This window comes from Vicugna pacos, chromosome 9 (genome assembly GCF_048564905.1).
Source record: "Vicugna pacos chromosome 9, VicPac4, whole genome shotgun sequence".
Taxonomy (NCBI): Eukaryota; Metazoa; Chordata; class Mammalia; order Artiodactyla; family Camelidae; genus Vicugna; species Vicugna pacos.
Window position 1 is genome coordinate 14853691 of NC_132995.1, and position 24952 is coordinate 14878642.

A 24952-nucleotide genomic window follows, 5' to 3' on the forward strand; every position below is an offset into this window, starting at 1 on the left:
CTCGCGGATCTAACGGTCCCGCCAGACAACACGAAAAGTTCAAGTTCCTGCGAGAAGAGCGACGGGCCGCTGGGTCCTCTGGGAAATGTGGTCCACGGCCGGTTCCCCTCAGCGCCCGGCCGGCTCCACACGAAACGACGGCTCCTGCAATTCTCAGAGTCTCGTCAGGTCCCAGACTTGCGTCTCGCGGTAGCTTGGCCGGCTTGGGCTCAGCCTCCCGAGCGGACCTGGCTCATCCCCTCCCTCGTACAGGAAACGCCTGCTCGGTTCTGGCCGGAAGTTGATTCGGGCCGCGGGGCCTTCTGGGAGGTGCTGTGTAGCGGAACGTCCGTAGGGAGGCGGGCGTGGGGGGATAGTTCGGCGTTACCGGCACCTGGCCCGGGCCTTCCTGCGGGTCGCCTTCGCCCGGCCTCTCAGAAACTGCGCACTAGATGCGCATTCGGGCGTTTCCGGCAGGTGACGCTGCCGCGTCCCCGGAGCGGGCCTTGAAGGAGGGGCTCAAGCAGTCTGGGCTGCACCAGCGCGCGCCGCTGACGGGGCGGAGCCTTAGAGGAGGCCCAGAGTGTCTGGAGTAGCGGCTGTGCGGCGTGCGCGGGGTGGGAATACGCTCCGGGAGAGTGTTTGGAGTTGTTAGAACAAGAAACTGTCGTGGAGAGTTCGTGATTATAATAATCTGTGGGGTTGTGATCCTGTGTGTGTGTACGTGTGATTGTGATGATGTGAGTGTGATGGAGTAATTGTGATGGGATGTCTGTGTTATGGTTATGTTTGTGATTTATGACAACGTGTGTGGTGTCTGTGACTGTCAGGCAGCTGTGCAGTGTCTGTGAGTGTGGTGAGATATTTGTGACTGATAGTGGTTCTTACCTGAGTTGACTTGTGAGTAGCCTTTGGCATAATTGGTAATTGAAAAACATCTCTGTGTTTGGTTTCCAGTGGTCCTTTCTCCCCATTGGCCACTCTCATTATAATATCCTTTGCTGCGATCCCCCCTCCCCCACCCCCAGCAGTTCTTGGCCCTGTTCTGTTGCGTTCCAGTTTCCCTTGGTGATTTTCCCCGCCAGATTTATGATCTAATCTTCCTGTGGCTTCTTTTATTATGTGTATTAGTTATTTTTATTTTGCCTAACAGACCACCCTGAAACTGAGTGGCATACACAAGCATTTATTCTCTTGTTCACAGGTTTGTGAGTTCTCAGTGTTCAGCGTATCTAGTCTGGGCTTGGCTGGGTGGCTGGGCTGGAGAATGGATTTAGATTTGATTCACATGTGTTCTTTCTGCAGCTCAGGCTAAAAGGACAGGGGTTACCAAGACATGTTCTTCTCATGGTGGATCACCAGAGCACAAGATAGATCATAAAATTCCCTTAAAACCTCTGCTCCCAAATATACTACTACGTTAGCCAAAGCTGGTAACCTGCCTAAGCTTAACATTAATTACGCCCACAATCAGAGAGCAAGGCAAAGTTAAACGGTAAAGAATGTGAATGTATAATCCTGTTATATAGGTAAGATGAGGAATTGGGACCAAGATTCCAATCTACAGCATCAAGAAACATACCTCTTTATTCTGGTGACTGCTTTTTAGTCCAGGTTGTCTTTAGTCTGATAATACGTTTTTCAGGTTTTGTTACTGTATTTTCCAGGAATTTCATTTTACAACCCCTTCTGTTTGTCTTTATACTTCAGGTCTGTCTCTTGTAAAGTGCATATTGCTGGGCATTCCCCCTCTTTTATCCTGTTAGACTATTATTTTAATAGGTGAGTTTAATTCATTTACATTTATTGTGATTGTTGATTTAAAATTTTCTATTATAGCTTCTTTTTTTATTGTGCAGGTTTACCTTTATCCCCTTTCTCTCTCCACTGCTTTGGTTTCTTATCCTGGAATTTTTAACGTGCATATTTAACAAAACCCAAACTTAAGGTTTTAGAACACTTGAACTCCAAACTACCCACCGATTTCTATGTTATTCTTGACTGATGTATCGCCTTCTTCTAATTTTAATTACCTGAAATTAGTAGTAATTCATTTGCTCAGTATATACAGCTGACCTTTGAATAACATGGGAGTTAGAGGCATCACTCCCCCTCCTCCCCTTGAAGTCAAAACTCCAAGTAGAGCTTTACAGTTGGCCCTCTGTATCTTAGGTTTTGCAACTGCGTATTCAACCAACCTCAGATCGTGTAGTATTGTAATACGTATTTGTTGGGAAAAATCTGCATGTAAGTGGACCCACGTAGTTCAAACCTGTGTTGTTCATGGGTCCTGTATGTGTGTGTATTTTTTCAATTGTATTAAAATACAGATAACATAACACATAAAATGTACTATCATAATATTTGTACCCCCACATTCATTGCAGCATTAGTTACTATAGTCAAGATGTGGAAACATCTATCCATTAACAGATGAATGGATAAAATGTGTCATATACGTACAATGGAATACTATTCAGCCTTAAGAAAGAAGGAAATCCTGCCATTTGTGACAACATGGACATTATGCTAAGTGCAATAAGCCAGTCACAGGACAAATACTACATGATTCCATTTACATAAGTTATCTAAAATAGAATCAAAGAAGCAGTGAGTAGAATGGTGGTTGTCGGGCTGGAGGGAGAGGAAAATGAGGAATTGTTTTCCAATAGGTACGAGATTTCTGTTATGTTCAATGAATAATTTCTAGAGACCTGGACAACATAGTACATATATTAACAAAATGTTATTGTGCATTTTAAAATACATTGAGAGAGTAGATCTCATATTAGGTGTTCTTACTGAAAAAAGCAAAACAACACAAGGATGCTTTTGGAGGTGATGGATATGTTTAGTACCTTGGTTATGGTATTGGTATCACAGATGTATGTATATGTCCAAACTCATCAGGACATACTCATTAAATCTGTGAAGTTTTTTGTGTATCAGACCTCAATAAAGCTAAAAAATACACAAAAAATTATCATCTTAAGCATTTTTAGGTGTACAGTTTAGTGGTATTACATTTACATTGCTGTGCCACCATCACCACTGTCCATCGGTAGAACTCTTTATCTTGCAAAACAAAAACTCTGTATCCACTAAACAGTAACTCCTCATTCCTTCTGTCCTCCAGTTCCAGGCAACCACCATCCTACCTTTTGTCTCTCTGAATTTGATTACTCTATGTACCTCATGTAAGCAAATCATACAGTATTTGTCCTTTTGTGACTGTTTTTTTTAACTTACCATAATTTCCTCAAGGTTCATCCATATTAAAGCTTGTGTCAGAATGCCCTTCCTCTTCAAGGCTGAATAATATTTCATTGTATGTATATATCACATTTTGTTTATCCATTCATCTGTCAATGGACAGTTGGGTTGCTTCATCTTTTGATTATTGCAAATAATACTGCTATAAGCAGGGGTATACAAACAGCTTTTCGAGTCCCTGCTTTCAGTTCTTTTGGGTATATACCCACAAGAGGAATTTCTGGATCATATAGTAATTCTTAATTTTTTGACTGCCATGCTGTTTTCCCTAGTGGCTGTACCACTTTAGCAACATCTTCTATCAGTGGCACACAGACAAAAATAAATCCCTATTTTCATGGACTTTATATGAGGGGGTGGACAAGTGATATGTATGATAAATAAATTATATAACTTGTTAGTGATAATTTCCATAAAAAAATAAAAACTATGTAAAAGATATTAGGAGTATATCCCATGCATAATACTTCTCAAAATTTATTATAATTGAATGTTTTCTATTTTATTGTTTCTGTTCTGTCATTCAGGGCAAGGATTAGTCTACTCTCTTGTGTATCTTTTTTACCATAAATTATAAATTAATATTTCTTAATAGCCATTTTATTTATCATCAGCTATCAATGTGACATGAGTATAATTCTCATTTCAAATGAAGAGTATGGGAATTATAAATTGCAATTCTTGTTTACTCAAGTTGTCAGGATAGATAGGAAATGGAAGAGCTGGACTTTTAATGCAACTCTCTTTTACTCCAATTCTTGGGTTTTTTGATTCACCTCTTTATCTGTCACTGCATCAGGCCTGTTCCTTTGCTCACAAAATATATTTGAGGAGCAGATAAGTATGTGAACATCATTATTGTATTTACTTTGTTTCTAAACTCTTGGTGTCTCTATTTGAGCACTTGGTTCAACCTGAGTTGCTGAGTCTTTTGAGTTTTCCAGACTCCTGCTGTCTCTGCATCCAGCATCTCTGGTCAGTGACAACAGGCAATGTGAATTACAAACAAGGAAGCTAATTATTTGGAACTGTATCAGTTATCTATTACTGTGTAATAAGGTACCTCAAAATTTAGTGGCTTAAACAACAATAAGCATTTATTATCTCAGTTTTTGTAGCAAGGAGTGACTTAACTGGATATTCTGGTTGAGATATTTCATGAAGTCGCAGTTAAGTTATTGGCAGAACTGCAGTCATCAGAAGGCTAACTGGAACTGGAGGATTTGTTTCCAAGAGGGCTGCCAAGTTAGTGTTGGCTGCTGGTGTCTCGCTAGGGCTGGTTGAGTGTCTTCTTGGCATGGTGGCTGACTTCCTTCTAAGTACATGGCTCAAAAATGTGCAAGACAGAAACCACAATGTCTTTTATGACTTAGCCCTGAAAGTCATACACTGTCATTTTTGCAATATCCTATTGGTTGTACAGATCAACTCTATTCAGTGTGGGAGGGGTGTATGAAAGACATGAATACGAGAAAACAGTGATCATTCAGGGCCACCTTGGAGGGTGGTTCCCACAGGGATCCAGTGGGAAGACCTCAGTTGAATTTGATTTGTTGTATCATAAGCCTACAGGTCCTGGCTCCACAAAGATAAGACAGATCTATGATGTGAGTTGAAAGAACCCTAAAGAGCAGGTAACTATTATGGAAAAAGACCTCCTGACCTGAGACCTTCCCCAGAAGTTGAGGAGTCCTGAGATAGAGGGAACCCTGGAATTGCTGGACCTGCACCTATCTTAACTCCTCTGCCTAGAGTGAGAAAGGCCTGAGTGACAGCTCAACCTTCAGAGATCAGCAGTAGCTGTCTGACCGTGGAGCGTTTGATGCAGATGTTGGAAAGGCGAGGTGAGGTGGCTCAGATGGGCAGTTTAGGAGAGAGGCCATACATTCATGGACAGAGAGAGTAAAAAGAATTAGGAAATTCATTACTCCTACCAAGAAGGTTCACAAGTTATTGACTGTGCATGGTTGACGTCTGTTTTTTATTTTATAAACTTGACTGTTGTCTTTTTAATAAATTTCAATGTAATTTCTATTTTTTAAAATACGTGTAGATCTTTTTTAAGAGTGCTGTAAAGTATATAACCATAAACAAAAGTTTCCTATTCCATCCCTTCCCATCCCCTGTTCCCACCACCCATAGGCAAACCACTTTGAACTTTTTTTCATCTCTGCTTTTCTGAATAACATCCTCATACTACTAATGTTTGATTTCTGTTTTAGGTATTTCCAATTGACTTTTGACAGTGGAGATAAGAAGTATCTGTTTTCTACCTAACCCCTTCCTTGTTATCCCAGCCCACCCCAACCCGCTCTCCTCCTTGCTCTTCTTTCTAATATGGTGTTTTATTAGAGGTTGAATGTTGACCAGATGTCAGGATCTGCATACATTTTCTTTTGGGCTGGTCAGTTTCCCCAGCAAGAAGTTCTAGATTTTGTTTGAGGAGGATAAGCCAGAATCCTGCTTTTGGGAGGCAAAGGAAGAAGTTCGCAGGGGAGCATCTCATCTTTCAATATGACAGCTTTCACCTAATTCCCTTATTTTCTCTACATTGCTTCAACCCAACCTTACATTCAGTTCCCAATTTTTCAGTCCCACCCCAAATTCCTGCCTGCAGAAATAGCCATGGGCTCCATTCCTGAGCCTTTGGACTGTTCAGCCATGGTTTCCTCACTCACCTTCACTTAAGCTTTAGCTTTCTCTAAGTTAGACACCAAGCATCTGTCTGGCTCTCTAGCTTTCAAAATTTTTGTTGACATCTCTTATCTGCTAAAGTCTTCTATATTCTTTGCCCTTGTGAGATTCATTTTCTTTTGTTACTTTTATTTGCTTGTGTTTTGGAGAGAGCAGAAATAAATGCAAGTATTCAGTCTTCCATTTTTAACCTGAAGGCCCTGAATTTTTTAAGGTAAATAATAAATTAAGTTATTTTAAAATGACATTAGAATTATAACTGCATTTCATTCCATCATATGAATGTTCCATAATGCCTATAACCGGTCTGTGATTAATTTTTTTCCAAATTGTTTATAGTGCTTCATAAATAATTTAATCATTAAATCTTTGTGGTATTTATTATTATATACTTAAGATCAATCTCCTATTAGGAATAATATAGCAGGAGCCTACAGAAATACTATAGTGTCAATGGATTCATTGGGCATCCTATACTTAGCCCTCCAGAAATTACCATCAGACCCTATATGATTAAATTACAAGCCATCTATGTATATTTCAGTGTCTCTATAGCCTGGTGGTGGTGAACATTTCTCAGAGCTCTGAGGATCATTATAGGGGATCTTAGCGCTGGTGATGAAGATTTCTATATTCCTTTATCTGAAGCTCTGAAGTAAATTGTTTTTTATTTCTCTTTCCTCAGCTTGGCATTATCTGGACTGTGCCCTTTTTGAGGAAGAAGAGGATATGACTAGTTCTCTGGAAGAGGATATGACCAGTTCTCTTGTACGTTTTAAGCATTTACTTGTTTCCTGCATTATTTTACAATGCAGTTGCAGTGGCTTACGTTAACCTACTAGAAAGCTGGATAACAACTGAATTCAAAATCAAGGTGAGGGAAAATATGGCTAGAAAATCAGAACCAGGGGAAATGTGAGATATGGCTATGCAGAAATAGGTCCATTCAGACTTATTAAAGTTGAGTTCAAATTTGATTTATGATATGGAGAAGCAAAACCAAATAAGACATAAAGTTCACCCCATAATTTGCACTGTTTATGGGGAAAAACTTACAATTCAAGAAAAAGAGAGGTGTTTCATTGGTACATATTCCAGAGTAACTCTATAATTCTTATAATTTTAACCTCAATTTTTAAAAAGTACATCTTGGCCATAGATTAAAAACTAGAATTATATTCAAGAGTAAATTGAACACCACTTTCAAATGATACTACATGTATGTTTTCTTCAGCTGAAATTTTTTAAGTAGAGCTAAAATATATACTAATATTCTATGGCAAAATCTTACAGTTCTGGTATCTACAACTCTTAAAATGTTTGTTAATGGTCTCAGAAGATGCAGTATTCTTCATCTTCTTGCAGAATGACTCATTTTCCTCTGCTCTTGATTTTTTTGTTTGTTTGTTTCCAGCACTGGAATCCCTCACACTCCTGTATTTTAAATATTTACCACTTTACTGCCTCTTTTTCCTCAGCTCCTATCTTTTCCATCCTGAAACACACTTTTTTGACCATATGATTATGTGGCTCATCCAGTTTTTTCTCCTGCAGAGTGGTTTTCTGGACCTAGACAGACTTGGGTTCAAATCTTGGCTCAGCAGTTTACTAAGTGCATAATTATGGGCAAGTTTCTTAATCTCTTTGGTCTAAACTACATCATCTGTAAATGGAGATAATAATAATACTTATCCCATAAAAATGTTGTAACGGTTAAATCTGCATAGTAAGTGCTCCATAAGTAATAGATATAGTTAATTATTAGCTATATAAATCTTTCCTACCTGAAAAGATCTTTGGATGTGTTGGCTGTATTTACTGACCTACCTTTTTAGTTTAACGTATAAAACTGATAAGATAAAAGAGAAGATGCCTGATTTGGGTTCGCAAAATTAAGCCTTGTCTTCAGTAAAACTCCCATAAATACTGTAATAAGGCAAAACTAGAAACACTTTTTATAGTACATATACAGAAATATACTAGCAATTCTTTAAAACAATAATTAAGAATATAGAAAATTAGGTGAAGGACACGGGGAAGTAGTTGGAAAAAATGCGGATGGCCAATAAATATTTTTAAATAATAATGTCACAAAGAAATAGACCATTAAGATCTGCAGATACATTTTTAGATGTATTTTGAATTAGTAGGTAATGACCATCTTTTATGAGAGGATTCCAAATAATTAGTTCACATGTGCATTTTCTTTATAGAATAAAAAGCTAGAGATAAGAAGTTGTGCTCTACAAATAGGACACTCTTAACTTTCAAAGAATTCATGCAGTTCCTTTCAGATACCAGAACCAGGTGTTTTGTTCTGGACTGTCGAATAGAAATGGACTGCCCACATTCCTGGGAATGCAGACCTAAATTCATTCTAGAATATGGATGTAAATATATTCATGGCAGCTTTTATTTATATTTGAATAGACTACATAGTAGCTAGAAAAATCTTTTACAATAATGTTATGTTGTTAATCCTTTTTCTACTTGAAACTAAAGAATTTTAAGAATGCCTACTTCAGTATTAGAATTTATGCAGGTGTCTTTTTCTAATCTGTCACTTACATATATTTTTTTCTGGTTGGGGGAGGTAATTAGGTTTATGTATTTATTTATTCTTAGAGGAAGTACTTGGCATTGAACTCAGGACCTCATGTGTGCTAAGCATGCACTCTGCCACTGAGCTATAACCCCCCCCCTTGTCACTTATATGTTATCATGTATCTTTTGTTGTATAGAAACTTTAAATTTGGATAGTACATCTAGCATATGATAAATACGTGCATCCAATAAGAATTCAGTTAAAATGAATACCAATATTAATCTTGGTAGTTATAGTTAAACTTGGGAGACATTTATTTTTACCTTCCCACATCACTAATCATGGAGACGACTGGCTAAATCTTCTGTCTCCTCAAGATAACATACACTATTGAGTGACTGTTACATCCTATGGAGAACTTCAGTCTTTCATCCCAAGAGCACTCTTTGAACTGATCTATGCAACATTAATATTTACTAGTCTTTTCTTTCATGACTTGCCAATGTTGATCTTTTCTAAGATATCTTTCCTAGTATTAAGTTATAGAGATAGTTTCTTTTCATAGCTTTGGAGTATTTTTTAACTGAAGTATAGCTGATTTACAATATTGTGTTAGTTTCTGGTGAACAGCAGAGTGATTCAGTTCTACACATATATATTTTTTCATATTCTTTTTCATTATTGGTTATAAGCAGCTGTTGAATATAGTTCCCTGTGCTATACAGTAGGACCTTGTTGTTTATCTGTTCTGCATATAGTAGTTTGTATCTGCTAATTCCAGACTCCCAATTTATCCCTTTCCACCCCTTTCCCCTTTGGTAACCATAGTTTGTCTTCTGTGTCTGTGAGTCTCTGTTTTGTAAACAAGTTCATTTGTCATTTTTTAAAGATTCCACATATAAGGGGTGTCATATGATATTTGTCTTTCTCTGTCTGACTTACCTCACTTAGTATGATAATCTCTAGGTCATCCATGTTGCTGCAAATGGAATTGTTTCACTCTTTTTTATGGTTGAGTAGTATTCCATTGTGTGTGTCTGTGTGTGTGTGTGTGTGTGTGTGTGTACACACTACATCTTTATCCATTCATCTGTCAATGGACATTTAGATGGCTTCCATGTCTTGGCTATTGTAAATAATGCTACTATGAGCATTGGGATGCATGTATTTTTTTGAATTAGAGTTTTCTCTGGAACACACCCAGGAGTGGGATAGCAAGAAAGTGAGTTTTGAGTGCAGGAGTTCTTGTGTTTCCAATTATCTGTCTTGAATTGGGGGATATTTGTGGGATCCTGAGACTTCCTGCTGACTTGGAGAAGTACAATGTGTTGGATAAAAATATGGACTCTGCTGCTACACTGCTTGGGCTGGAATTTCAGCTCTACCACATAGTAGCTTTATGACCATGGGAGAGTTACTCTTAACCCTGAGTTCCTTACCTTTCAAATGGACAATAATAGTAGCTACTTCATAACTTTATTAGGTGAATTTTGAAAGTTAATATATCTAAAGAAATTCTAACTGCTTGTACTCAATAGAGACAATGATGATGATGTTGTTGGTAGTAATGATCATAGATCATAGAGATAGTTTCTCAGAAACATTCATTGTGATTCAGCCTTTGGTAATTTTCATTGGTAGTTCTCATTTTTCTATCTTATTTATACTATTTCTTGAATATTCTCCCAAATGTGGGATATACATTTCTTTCTTAGAGGCTTTATAGATAAATATTTTTATTTCCTTATTTGGATATTGAAGTTTTTAAATAAGGAGGAAGAGTTAGATATTTGTGATCAAGTAACATTCTTTTCTAGAAATTTATCATTTGTTTTTTAGTTTCTATTATACCACTCTCATAGTTTTCTCATCCTGTGATTGTAATACAATAAGCAAGAAACAAAAACCTGAGACTCTTTCTTTGATGCTTTACTACTGATAATGCCCTTGGCCCTTTACCCACTGTGTATGTTCTCTACAACCCCTCATATCCTTTAGCCATGCATTCAGCTCCCAATTTTAGGTTGATGGACTGAGAAATTGTCATCTCCCCTCTTTGTACTGCTAACTGCATGGTGGAACATTTCCATCTGGAAAGTCCTATAGAAATTTCAAACTTTGCACATTCAAATTTTCACACCCCTCCTCCTTCCTCCTGCCTTAATTCTCTCCCTTCCCTACATTTTCTGTGTTCTCTTTCTCACTAGATCACACAATTCCTTGGACTGGTTCTAAGCCAGTTACCTGTGAGTCACATCTAACTCTTCCATCTCTGTCACAGTCCAGTGCAAATCAGTGACCACCATTTCCAGTTTCCTGCATAACAGATGAATTACAAAGTTTGCTGACTCAATAATTAACATACTCTTATAGGATACTTCTACTATGGTGTATTTTCTCCTACAGTATAAATACAAAATTAGGTAAATGTAGAGCTGATATACACTATCTGATCCCTGGATAGTAGCTAAATGAGTTCTTACAGCTTTGACCATAGTGTCTAGTTTTGATGGCTTCAGATTAATTAAGGTTGTGCTTTCACAGGAAACAGTAACATTTAAGGATGTGGCTGTGGACCTCACCCAGGAGGAATGGCAGCAAATGAAACCTGCTCAGAGAGACTTGTACCGTGATGTGATGCTGGAGAACTATAGCAACCTAGTCACAGTGGGTAAGGGTAGCTTTGCAACTTTACATAGATTCTTTTCCATTTTTGCAATGTGTGAAGACTTCAGCTTGCCTGATGTCGTTAACTAGGCTTCCCGTTCTCCATGTGATTGTATGTGCTCGTCTTCAGAGTAAAGGCTAATTGCTTTGTCTCACTGTGGAAGTTCCTCCATTCTTACCTTTCACAGGTTCTCAAGTCCCCAGGACTTAGCCCAAAATCTAGATGACTGTCTCTAGCGTTAACATTCAAGTCCTTTGCTGTCTCCCATTATAGGCTATCAAGTCACCAAACCAGATGTGATCTTCAAGTTGGAGCAGGAAGAGGAGCCATGGGTGGTAGAAGAGGAAATATTTGGAAGACACTATCCAGGTAAGTAAGTGAAAAGGCAGGTCTGAATAGAAAGCCACATGACAGTTGTTCAGGGGGTTGATACCATTTCACATTTTCCAAGATTTTCTTAAAGGCCCTAGTCTTCTAAAGTGCCTTAGATCATTGTGATGCTTTCAGATGCTATTCATACATTAGAGCAATCTTCCTTTTTCAAATTTAAGAAGGCCGGTAGCCCTATCTGATTTCAGGATACCAAAACTTCCCTAATTCATTTACAGGATTTTGTCCCTGTCTCTGATCCGTAGCTCTCTCTTTCCCTTGTGTTCATAGTGTTTTTTTTCCCTCATGCATTCAATATTTCGTGGATGTGTAGTATTTAAAAACAGAGTTGTTTCAGAGTTAGATTCCTTTTCATTTCTTACCTTCTTCCCATTTAGAAAAGCCTCAGTTTTGTAACAGTATTCACACTTTCCATTGCATTTCACAGACCTCATAATCCCATATAGCTTTGTTTTCTTTGTTTAGTTTTGTGTCGAGGGGAGGGGGTTAGGTTAATTTAATTAATTAATTAATCTATTTTAATAGCAGTACTGGGGATTGAACCCAGGACCTAGTGCATGCTAAGCTCTGACAGTGAGCTAAACCTCCCAGCCTTACCGCCCCTACACCAAACTTTAAAAGTTTCTGGATTACAAATTGTTGCCTTCTTTTGCTTATTCCCACCTTTCATTCCTTTCAATTTTTTTGAAAATATAACATATGCACAATTGGTTAAAAATATAAATAGTCCAAAAGATAACATTGAAGAGTGAGTCTCTCTCTTATCCTTGACACTCAGTGCCTTTCTTTTCTCAGTTGCATACAGTTCTTTTTCAGAGTTGTCCTGGCTCTTCTCAGTTGTTTATTTTACCATATGAATTTTAGATTCACCTGTCTATTTCCAGAGAAAAACCTGCTGGATTTTTTGTTGGGAATGTGTTATAAGTATAAATTAACTTTCAGAGAGTTGACATCTTCATAATGTCGAAGTTTTCTATCCAAGAACATAATCTGTTTCTTTGTTCAGATCTGTCTATTTTTGTGCCCTTCAGAAATGCTTTCCAACATTTCCTTTGTAACTTTTGTAAATTTCTTATTAAGGTTTATACCTAAGTAATAGACAAGAGAAAAAAAAAATCAGTACTAGAAGAATTGGAAAGGACCCTGTAAAACAGCATCTTTATTTACAGATAAGATTGTATCCCCATAAAACACATGGGAATCAACTGCAACAAATAGTAAGAGAATCCAGAGAGATGGTAGGTTATCAGATTAACAAATAAAAATCAGTGGTGTTCATGTATACTTATACACAGAGAAGGGTCAGGGAAGACTGAAGAGTTCAGCACAATGCAGTTACAGGAAAGAGCTGGAATCTATCCTGAGCTCACAGCTGACTCCTAGGTAGGGTGAAGTCACATCTGCACAATCACAACACTACCACCATGTGTACACATAGTGCTGTACCACATCAGCCGGCTACATATAATCCCACATACATGCCTAGGGGACACAGAGTCCCTATAGCAGACACAGGGCTCTCCGCACCCACACACCAAGGTCACACTAGTCGCACCTGCACAGACACAGGCGCCTAACACCACATAATCACAGACCTCCAACTCCCACACACACCCCGGGACACACAGTCCCAACTGCACGATCACTGGCCCTCTGCATCCCCATGGCGCACGGTTCAGTCACAATCACGTACCCATTCCGGGAACACGTAGAGTCACAAGCACCGTACTCCATCACCCAGTTATCATCACTTACAGTTACAGTCACACAGCACGAATACACACAGTCACACACGCTCACACGATCTCCATTCTTCAGCTCGTTCTGAACAGGAAAGGCCCGGATCCAGACTCCTCGCCTTAGCCCTTCCCCGGTTCCGGTCTGGTCCAAACTGGCGGAGTGGTACGGGGTTCTAAAGGTCTCAGAGCAGGTAACTCCGCGCAGCCAAGGCACCGCCAGTCAATAAAGCGGCGGCTAAGTCTCGCGGGACACAAGGTTGGCCTGCGGGGTCCGCTGGGAAATGTAGTCCAGAGGCGGTCACAGCGCCCCCGTACCCCGAGTCCTCTCAGCGCGGAAGCTGGGCGTGCGCCATCTACCGCACCAAATAAAACTGCGAGGCCCGCACGCCGAGCATTTCGCAGATAGAGCCCGTCGGCCTGCTGGAGTCGTCAGTCCTCGTCCCTGGCAGCCCGGTGAGCGCCAGGGCACACTGGTCGGAACGGCCAGTTCGCGGCGGAAGTAGCTCCGGTCCACAGGGCCTATGGGAAATGTAGTTCGGGCCAGAGACGCGGCCAATCCGGCCAGAAAGCAGGTGAACTGATTCTTCTCAGCTCCGAGGTCGGTCCTGGCAGCCGTTACCCTACCCGCCGTGCCCAGGAGATTTCTATAGGTTCTGGTTCGCCCTCGGAATGCAGAGGGGATGAGACACTGACTTGACATTTCATCTTTGCCGGTGGGTGAGTCCAGGCCTCGGTGCACGCAGCGCTCAGGGTGAGAATGAAGGTGGCACCTGATGGTCTTCAGGTGAGGAAGAGGGCGGGGCAGAGGATGCTGCAGATGCTGAGTTGTGGCCGCAGGTGTGACTGGGTGTTATGTATGTGTGAATGTGGATCACCTGCTTGGGAGATCTGGCTTGAATCTGTGTATCAGAAATTAACCTCTGAGGCTCATGTTGGGCGTTTGTAAAATGATAAGAGAGCATCTTTCTAGGGCATCAATTTTATTTGAGGGTTGACAGAAGAAAAATACCTATTATATGATAAAGAAAATTAACTGATTTTTGTGTTTAAATAGGCATGTTTATTGTGGATTAGAATGCAAATTCAACATGCTTTTAAAGCAAGAAGGAATACTGCAAAATAATTTGTTACCAGATGCTTGCTCTCATCTGTCCCAGACCCCCAAGTATAGACACATACTCTCCTCTACATTCAATGAAACTACTAAAATATTTGGGTTTAAATCTACCACCTTACTATTTTCTGTTTATTCCACCTGTTCACAATCTTAACACTTTCAGAGAGTTCAGGTTACTTATTTTGTGTAATGTTCTTCACTTTGGGTTTATCTGATGTGTTGTCATCATTTAACATTTTGGGGAGGAAAACTCCATAAGGAATACTGCTCTTCTCAGTTTCATCAGGAGACACACAATGTCAATATGTTCTGTTACTGATGTTGTTAACTTTATAACTTAGTTTAAATGGTGTCCATAAAGTTTCTCCACTCTAGAGATAATTAATGGGTATGTTGGATTTGCCAGTGAATAAATAAAAGGAAGCCAACTGGTAAAGGAGCCTGGGAAATGTAGTATACAGACTCCCAGTCCTAGCATTACTGACAAGCATATAGAAGGCTCAGTATGGAACTGAAAAAAATAAACAACCAGCACATGGTCATCTTGGGAATTTCCTTCACCTCTTAAGTTGGAGTACAGGTTTCCTGGAACTTATGCCTTTTTTTTTCTTGGTTTAGTCCCTCATTTTTGTTTAAAAACAAACAAACAAACGAGTCCTCCATTAGCACTTTTAGAAAGGTTAACTTGGAATAAAATTGGGGGCCCTTACAAGTCTAAAATCATCCTTATTCTACCTCTTTTTGATGATAGCTTAACTAGGTTGGAATCTTCAGTTGGATGTAATTTTCCCTTAGACTTTCTAGAGAATTATATATACCCTTGTCTTCTAGCTTACAGTTTTCATCTTAAAAGTATGATGACAGTTTGATTTGTATTTTGTTGTTTTTATTTTTCCTCTTTGGAAGCATTCTTAAATGCTACTCTTCTTTCTGAAACTTCACAAAGGTGTAGTTTGGTATGTTTTTTATTCATTGTACAGGGTACTCAATGGACCTCATTATTAGAAGAATCATGATCTATATTTCTAGAAATCTTATATTTGTCCTCTGAAATTTTCCTCCATTCAGTTTTCTCTTTTCTTTCTGGGACCTTCTCTTACTGGGTTTTGAAATTCTTGATGTCATTTTTTTTTTACTCTTTTTTCCCCTGTAACTGAGTGATTTCCACAACTCTTTCCCATATCTGCTATAAAAATTTTAACAATATTTTATTTTTACTTCCAAGAGCAGTTTTTATAGTACATGTTGTTTCCTTGATATGACATCTGCTCTTTTCTCTTTGTGTTATTGTAGGGGACTTCTGGTGATTTTTGGGAGGGGGGTGTCTTTTCCTTAGCTGTATCCATTTCCTTAGAAGTTCTTTTCTAAATTGTTTTTATCTGTCATATTACTAGGTTTACTTTTATATTATATTCACATATTGTTAGATTTTCCTAGCTTGTTGATTAATATTAATCTTTTATTAATAATGCACTAAAAAGATGACTATTGTTGGGGCTCAAAGCAGGCCACCCCCAAATATGCCACAGTGGCATATTGATTATTTTGAATTAATGTTACTTGAGAAACAGCCAGTGAGAAAAATGATATAAGAAAACACTGTGACCTCCTTTCCCCCCTTGAAAATAGGAAATAAATATCTCATGTAAAAGTACCCTTCCTATACCAGGAGGATAAAAAGCATCCTTATCACTAGAGTGGAGGGATTCAAGGCTAAGAAAGCTGTGTAAACTTTTCCTTCTTCACTAGTCTGCTACCCCAAGCACAAGCCCCTTTGTTAAATCTTCACAAATAATTGTTTGCCTAAAATTGATACATAAACAGCTGCTTTGGTCATTTCAGGGGTCCCATTTCTATCAAGCTTTCACACATATGAATTAAATTGGGTTTTTTTCCTGCTGTTAATCTGTCTTATGTCAACTTAATTATTAGACCAGCCAAAAGAAGTCAAGGGGTAGGAGGAAACTTAATGTAATAATGATAGATAGATAGGTAGGTAGGTAGGTAGGTAGGTAGATAGATAGATAGATAGATAGATAGATCGATCTGTCGACTTGTGAACTTCACTACAGAACTCTTGGTCAAGACTTCAGACATTTGTCAGCCCCAAAATGTTAGTATTACAGGTTTTCTCCTGGGCTATTTCATTTCTCCAAAGAGTCTTCTCATTTCTTAACTACCAGAATTTTGGGGGGCCAACAGCGATGAAGTCCCACTATTTATTTTTACGATAATTTTTATTAAAGTTTAGTTGATTTACATCCCACCATTTAATCTTCCTGATTTCAGCTTGGTGCCTCTCCCTGCCATCTGTTCTTCACATCCTTGTGTCTGAAGCATCTGATTCAATTTCTGTAGAGAATAAATATTCTATTCTTTGCCAGTGGGATGTGGTAGTGTATTAGTTATCTGTTTCTGCATAACAAATGGTCCTACAACTCAGCAGCTTAAAACAACAAATATTTATTCTCTCAAATAGTTTCTGAGGGTCACAGTTTCTGAGAGAGGTAGCTTAGCTGGGTGATTGCAACACAGGCTCTCTTGGGAGGTTGCAGTCAACCTGCTGGCTTGACTGGGACTGGAACATCCACTTCCAAGGCGGATGGCTCACTCACATGGCTTTTAGTGGTTCCTTGCTAGCCGTTGTCAGAAAGCTTCAGTTCCTTTTTACATGGGCCTCTGCACGGGCTGCCTGACAACTGGCTTAATAGTCCCTCCTCCCCATCCCACCCCCAGATCAAGAGACACAGGAAGGAGAGAGAACATAGTCAGGAAACCACAGTACCTTTTATGATCTAGGTTCAGAGGTCGCATCCCATCACTTCCACCATAATCTGTTCATTAGAAATGAGTCACTAAGTCCAGCCCATACTCAAGGCAGGGGCCAGGGAGAGTATAAAACATGTGTGGACATAGTTGAGACTTAGCACAGGTGCTAATCACTTGGCGTGAATGGAGTGGTGGAGGTGCTGAGTTTCAAACTACTTAATCCTTTCTTCAGCTCCATGCTTTAGCACCACCTTTTGGGGCATTTGGTTCCTCCAGTCCATGAGTTGTCGCAGTGATTTATTTATACCTTGTTTTCATTGGCATTCTTTTCTGTGGGCACTTTTATTGAGCTGCCTGGTCAGCTAACAGTCTTCTTTCTGCTGCCATCTTATGTGTTGACATAACTCATCAACTATCAATTCTCTTTTAAACTTTTTTGGGGGGAGGGGGAGGTAATTAGGTTTCCTATTTATTTTTAGAGGGGATGCTGGGGATTGAACCCAGGACCTCCTGCTTGCTAAGCGTACCCTCTACCACTTGAGCTATACCCTTACCCCCCACCAATTCTTTTTTCCTGTAAGTTTATATTGTCCCACCTTCCCATTTACATAACTTTGATGAAGTTGCTGGAGGAATCAAAAATAAATGCATGTGTCAGTCTGCTGTGTTTAATACACTGTGTCCTCTGTGTATGTTTATCCCTCTGGTCATTCTCTCCTCTTGTCTAGTCTTTTAAATAGATTCTTTTTATAAACTTATTCTTTCATCCTGTTGTTACTTATTTTGTGATCACTTCATTTTGCTGATTTCTGAGTTATGGAACGTTAATTTAAAAACATTCAAAGCTGTACATACTAATCAAACGTCAGTGTCCTACCCAAAGTTCCTCAGGAAGTTTCCTCCTCAAAATTAGGGGCCAGTGGGTATTAGCACTTGTAACTTCCTTCATATTGGGTGATTCTTTAGGCCTGAAACTGGAGAGTCTACCTTATAATAGCAAATATCTGAAATTTTATTAATAATATAGTAGTGGGAAAAATTTTAAGTGGTGATGATGATGATTACAATAATAAGTTTTTTTGCGTACTTAGTACATACTAAACAGTGTTTTAAGCAATTTTCACATATTAATTTTTAATGCTTCCTCTCTTTGTACTCCATTTTAGAAGAAATCTTGGAAGTTATAAAGCAGATAGAAAGGCAGCTGAAAGACTTGTTTGTCAAACTGTATGTATCTCCAAGAAAATAGAGTTTGAAAAAGGCAGTGAATTTGAGTGAATCAGAAAGACATCCGCTCTGAATTCAGCCATTATTTCTTTAAGACAACACCTGTATCAATGTGACTCACTTGGAAAGAGTTGAAAACTTACTTAGATTTAACATATCATGAAGGAATCTATGTAAGAAAGAAATGCCATGACTGTATGTAGTATATTATAATTCATCTTGTCTTATAGTAACCCCCATTAAATGAAATCTGTATAAACAAGGATTCAGCAATAAAACCTCATCAAATACCTGAGAATTACATGGTGAGGAGAAAGCCTACAAACCTTGTCCATGTGGGATCCTTATATTCACAAGCCTAATCTTACTATAGTCACCAGGGAAATAATGCAGCAGAGGAAAGCTGTACATGTAAGGACTATTGGAAAACCTTCAACTAGTTACTCAAACTAATTGAATATGAGAAAATTTAAACTGTGGAGAAACTCAACAAATGTAACAGATTTGGAGAACTGTTCTTCCAGAAGCAAAACTTCATAGAAATGAGAAAATTTAAACCTTATGAATATGAGAAGGCTTCCATTCAGATGTCAAACCTCATAAGTCACCAGAGAATTCATATTGGAAAGAAATCTTATTCATGTAAGAAATGTGGGAAAGCCTTCAGCCACAAGTCAAGTATCACTGGCCATGAGAAAATCCATAAGGGAGAGAGTCCTTTGAATATAATGAATGTGGGAAAACTTCAGCCAGAAGCAATACCTCACCGAGCATCGGTGAGAAATCCTACTAATGTAAGGAATGTGGAAAATCCTTCAGCCAGAAAGAAAATCTCATTACCTGTCAGAAGATTCATACTAGAGAGAAACCATTTGGATGTAATTACTGTGAAAAGGTTTTTATACAGAAGTCAAGCCTCATTAAACACCAGAAAATGTGTAATGGAGAAAAATCGTATATGTGTAACGAATGTGGGAAAACCTTCAGCAGCAAATCAAATCTGACAAAGCACCAGAAAATTCATATTGGAGAAAAACCCTGTAAATTTAATAAATGTGGAACAGCCTTTAGCCAAAAGCAGTACCTCATTAAACATCACAATATTCATACAGGAAAGAAACCCTTTGAATGGAATAAACGTGGAAAAGCCTTCTCTCAAATCACATCACTCACTGCACATGTGAGAACACATGCAGGTGATGAGCCTTATGAAGGTAAGGTATGTGGGAAACTCTTCTCTCAATTCTCAGCTCTTGCTTTATATGCGAGAACACATACAGGTGAGAAGCCTAATCAGTGTAGCAAATGTGGGAAAGCTTTCAGCCAGAAATCACACCACATTAGGCATTGAAATCCCTACTCATTAAAGATAACATGAATGCCCTTGAATATAGCAAAACCTTCAGTAGGAATTTGCACCCACCCATCAGAGAATTCGCTCTGGGGTAAAACATTATGAGTTTAGGAAAGCCTTTAGCAGGAACTCAAAACATCCGGGACACAGGACATTCTTAGGAAGAGAAACAATAAAATGAAAAGCCAACAGAGTTTCAGTAAACATCACAGTTAATGCTGAATCCTTGGAAACATTCCCGTTGAAGTCAGAGACAAGACACGATGCCTGACAGCAGTACCACAACTCAGTTGATCTGCAGACCAGAACCAGTGCAGTAAGGTGAGGAAGAGGTATAGGATAAATAAAGGGATAAATCTTTGCAGACAATATGATTTTTCTATATAGTTATTATTATTAAAACTTTGAAATAGTATGCATTAATAGAATGGAATTCGAAGCCTAGATGCCTAGATACAGCCCAATTCAGTAAAGAAATGATGACCTATTTAAACGGTATTTGGGTGGTAATTAGCCTTCCCTGAAGAGAAAGATTCCTGCCTTATATCTTACATTAAAGAAAGAAAAATCCAAATTGAAAGAAAAATCTAAAACTTTAGGAAGATGACTCAATAAACTGGGATAGAGAGATTTTCCTAAGGTGCCCCACAACTTCTTTTAGTATTATTATACCTCAGAGAAACCCAGACATACACCCAGGGAGGTGTGTACCTTGAAGTTCTGTGCAGTGTGATTTCTGGTGGCCAAAAACGATTAGCATGCTTTCTACAGCCAGATATTGGGGGTGGGGGAACTGGAAATGCCTATCATTAGGGAAATGGTTGAATAAAATGCATTATATTTACACTATGGAGTAATGTACAGCAGTTGACTCAAACAAATGGTATCTATGTATTAATAGGGAAAGATCTCAAAAACATGATGTTGAAAAAAAGGGCAGATGATGCATATAATATAATCATTTTTTGGTAGGACAATTCTCTTTATGCATGTAATGTAGCTTTTTGTGTATATATTTTATCAAAGTTAATTGTATCTTTAATTGGAATAAAAGCAACATTAATATTGTATATTGATTTTGAGTATAGATGTGTATGTAAAAGTATAGAAAAGGATTGGAAATTTGTTTGCTAAATTCATGATGGTAATTGCCTTTGGAGTCAAGTTAGGAGGGAGAAAAATGGGAGAAGTGTGATGGGCAAAGGAGATTTTTGGCTTCACATCTAAATATGTTATTTTAAAACTACAAAGATTACTGTAGCTCTGTAGTATTGTCTTACAAGAGGCATAAAATGTGACTTTTGGACAATCTACACCGTTTGTACCCTACATCAGGTCCAGGCCCTGATTAATTCTAAGGGAACTGAATGGCTATCGCCTGGGAAATCCATTCAAGTTCAGGCCAAGTTGTTGGACAACCCTGTCGTGACCATAAAAACTGGCCAAACCCTGAACGCTGTGAGTCGGGCAGAGTCAGGAAATCTAGAGAATTGTATAGAGACAGTAGTCACAGTTTATTCCAGCAGCCTGACCTGAAGGCTGAGCTAATCCCCCAGGTGGAAGAAGAGTGGATTATAGACGGTATTAGCTTTATAAAGGAAGGGAAGAGACATGCAGATTATGCCACTGACACTTTGGGAGAAGTAAGAGAAGCAAGTGCCCTTCTGGGGACCTCCGGTCAAAAGGCTGAGTTAATAGCTCTACCCGGACGCTAGAGCTGGGGAAAGGGAAGGGGAAAGGGAAGCGCCTCAACATTTATACCGACGCTCGGTGTGCCCAGGCCAGTGTACATGCCCATGGCACAATCTGGGAAGAAAGCGGTATGCTGCCACAAGCAGGTTAAACGTGGGGCGGAGACCCTAAGGCATTCACAAGCTGCCATACCGCCCAGAGTGGTGGCAGGTGTTAGTCACTGCAGAGGCCACCAAAAGGGAGCTGGGGAGGTAGTAAAAGAGCACAGAGCAAATGCAGCAGCTTAGGAAGCTGCCCTGAGATCTAACTCCCCTGTGGTCCTGCCCTTAATGCCAATAAAACCTGACCCGCTCCAGTACACCCCGGTCTATGCAGAGGAAGAGCCCGGGAGCCTTCCCAGGGTGAGTGGCTGACCACCCAACAGGGACAGCACTTCTTCCCCAAACCCGCAGCCCACCAGGCAGTGAGAGAAGCCGATCAGGGAGCCCAGGATGGGAAAGAGGCCCTCCGTAACTGGCTCATAAGGATGCTGGTGACACCCAGCCTGAGAGACCTGACAGAACGAGAGGTCAAGTCCTGTTCCAGGCCAGGTAAGGGGTAACTACCCTGGGGAAGACTGGCAGATACATTTCACTGTCACACCCCGAGTGACAGGAAATTTCAGGTACCTCTTGGCGTTAGTGGACACTTTCTCTGGGTGGACGGAGGCCATTCCCACCAGAAAAGAGATGTCCAGAGAGATCTCCAAGATATTATTAAAGGGAACAATCCCAAGGTTTGGGCTCCCCAGTTCTCTTCAGAGTGACAACAGGCCTGCCTTTGTGTCCCCAGGTCAGCACACATCCTGCCCAGGCTCCTGGTGTGAAGTGGAGGTTGCACTCAGCCAGGAGACCTCAATCTTCTGGAAAGGTTGAAAGGACAAATCAAACCCTTAAGAGGACACTGGGTAAACTGTGCCAGGAAGCCCACGAAAGCTAGATTAAGCTTTTACCCATGGTCTTGCTTCGCTTACACCTGGCCCCACAGGGAAAGTTAAAATGAAGTGCCTTGAGCTAATGTATGGTAGGTACGCCGATCCCCTCTGTGGAAAAAGAGGGGCCCTGGAGTCCTCATGAAGTGGAACAACTCCGATACAACAGCTCTCCAGGTGGGAGAAGCTATGAAGGTCGTTACTGCCTATGGAAGCCAGGGGCCTCCTGCCCCCAGATTTCATGCTACACCCATTCCAGCCAGGAGACTGGGTTTTTCTAAAAACTTGGAAAATTGGGAGTTCTCAGGACCAATTATCACCTAACTGGAAGGGACCATATCATGTAATTTTGACAGCTCATTCTGCCCCAAAGCTGTATGGCATTACTCCATGGATACACTATAGCAGAGGGAAGGGCACCCCTAAACTCAAGACAGGAGAATCGCCCTCACAGTATCCTGGTGAACGAACCCCTTTCAGATCTGACGCTCAGTAGGTATACTCCCCATCTGAATCTGTCCATGTTTTCACTCGTGATCCTGTCCCCTGCACCCATGGCAGGTCCATCACTGAGAGAAGAGGGGAACTAGATTACTTGTATTTGGGACAGTAACCCTCGTTGGAACCTTGATTGGTCTGGCCGGGGGAGGGGGTGCAGTTATACAACAATGTGGTCGCCAGGAACCTCACCGGTGTGGTGGCAACCAGAGCTCAGGAAGCTGGGCAAGACGTTAAGATCACACAAAAATCCCTAGCTTGTCTGGCCCAGATGGTGACTGACCAGCACATTGCTCTGGATTACCTCCTGGTTGAACAAGTCTGTGGATGTGCACTGGCCAACACTTCTTGCTGTTTCTATATTAATGTAATGAAATCGAGGTTAGTGCAGATAACATTCTGCAACAAGCCCCCTGGTTGAACTTGGTTCGTCCCTTTTCTGGGACCCTTAGCGGCCGTTATTCTTCTGTTCCCTTTTAGACGCTGCCTTCTTAACTGCCTGTGTCTTTTGTCAGCAAGAGGCTGGACTCTTCAGCTTCAAGTGGTGGTAGCTCAGGGATATGAGCAGTTGGGCCTTCAGCCTGGTGGCAATCAAATCTGTCTGAGTTGGCTAGGGAAAGGTTCTGCTCCTCCACTGGGCCCTAGACCTCACCAATATTTCAGCAGGAAGCAGTTACAGAAGTTGGGGCGTCGCCCCTCAGCATCCCTCAAGATTGAGTAGCAGGACACAGAGGAGGGATTTTGTCACTGGAAAGAAACCCCCACCTGTACAGAGACTAACCTACTTTATTTTCCCCCCACACCACAATCCGTTAGTCATGCCCACAGCTGTGCTTGCTTAACAGAAACTAAGGCAGATGCTACATAAGCAAAATCACAGAACCAGCCAGAGCCAGAAAGGGCCCAGATGGCAACAGTCAACTGCCCCGAACCCGTTCCCACCTGACCACAGGGGCAGCGCCTGCTCAGATGAGACCCAAAGGGTCTGAAAGTTGTCTCTGCCTCATTACCATGCTAAGCTCTCTGCCCAGAGGAGGGCCTTACGCTTCACCAGGCACAGTTAGTGACGGGCAGAGGAGCCCAAAGAACTGCACATGCCCCGGCTACTTCTGGAAATCGCCGCCCCTCTCCCAGAATTCTGATGGCTTCCCCATTTCTTACCCCTAAAAGTTTCCCCACTTTCTCCCCACAGGGAGAGCATGAGCTCTCCCTTCGCCATTCCTTTATCTACATGTAAAGTTTCTGCTCTTGGCTGAACTTGGTCTCGTTCAATTGGCACGAGTGGCACTGGGCAAGGAAAGGACCCAGCTCAGGGCCCACTTGATCCAAGATCGGTAACACCTGGAAGGGCCTTTGCTCCTAAACCTTTACTCTGGGTTCATGTTCCTCTGGCCATTTCTAGGAAACCGAGGCCTTTGTCATAATAAAGTGAGAGCACAGAGGAGCAGCAGAAACCCCATGGTCACAAGCTCCTAGAAACTCCAGCATGCACAGCTAGCCTCAGGGTGCCCATCACTCCCCTAAGGCCTGATCCGTATCAGCTCCTCACAGGACACAGGAGTAGGACACAAGAAAAACTCTACAGGATCTGCTCCCATGAGGGTGTGGAGGCACTATTGTGAAAACAGGGGACAGGCCCTGAGAAAAAAAACAGCAGAAGACAGACACTAGTACCAATCCCAGAAGCACAGAAGGGAGAATCTGTGCCCATCCCCTGCCAGTTACATTCCTAGAGTCAACATCGACCAATGGTCAAAGGCTCCAACTTCCTTTAGAGTCTCAGAGATCCCCCAAAGTACCACAGCACAGCCAACAGAGGTCTCAGAAACACTGAGATGAAGACAGGAACCTCCCACACCCACTCAATTCACAGCCAGACCCCTACATCACTACACAAAGTAACAACCATACTCACAAAGACACAACAGCACCACTACAAACCACAAATCCACCATTAGAAACACTGAGATAAGTACACCCTCCTCCATACTCTGAGCCCGTTCACAGCCAAATTCCCACCCAGTCAGTAACACAAAT

The 24952-nt window shown here is 40.6% G+C and overlaps 2 protein-coding genes and 1 pseudogene across 8 annotated transcripts in view; 2 read left to right on the forward strand and 1 right to left on the reverse strand.

The window, feature by feature from the left end:
- Nucleotides 1–13465, forward strand: part of LOC140698385 (zinc finger protein 568-like) — a 54900-nt gene extending 41435 nt beyond the window's left edge. Inside the window, exons 2-5 of the mRNA XM_072968718.1 lie at nucleotides 6632–6714; nucleotides 11036–11162; nucleotides 11433–11528; nucleotides 13368–13465. Coding sequence (XP_072824819.1) covers nucleotides 6632–6714; nucleotides 11036–11162; nucleotides 11433–11528; nucleotides 13368–13465 — 404 coding nt within the window. The remainder of the gene's footprint in view (nucleotides 1–6631; nucleotides 6715–11035; nucleotides 11163–11432; nucleotides 11529–13367) is intronic.
- The window catches only part of LOC107034823 (uncharacterized), a 94170-nt gene that overhangs the window by 41788 nt on the left and 27430 nt on the right, over nucleotides 1–24952 (reverse strand). For 6 of the 7 annotated variants that reach the window (XR_012076137.1, XR_012076140.1, XR_012076136.1 and 3 more), the window contains exon 1: nucleotides 1–1081. The gene's annotated coding sequence lies outside the window, so the exon portion shown is untranslated. The other variant, XR_012076146.1, reaches the window with a different exon arrangement.
- Nucleotides 13962–20604, forward strand: LOC140698383 (uncharacterized; annotated as a pseudogene).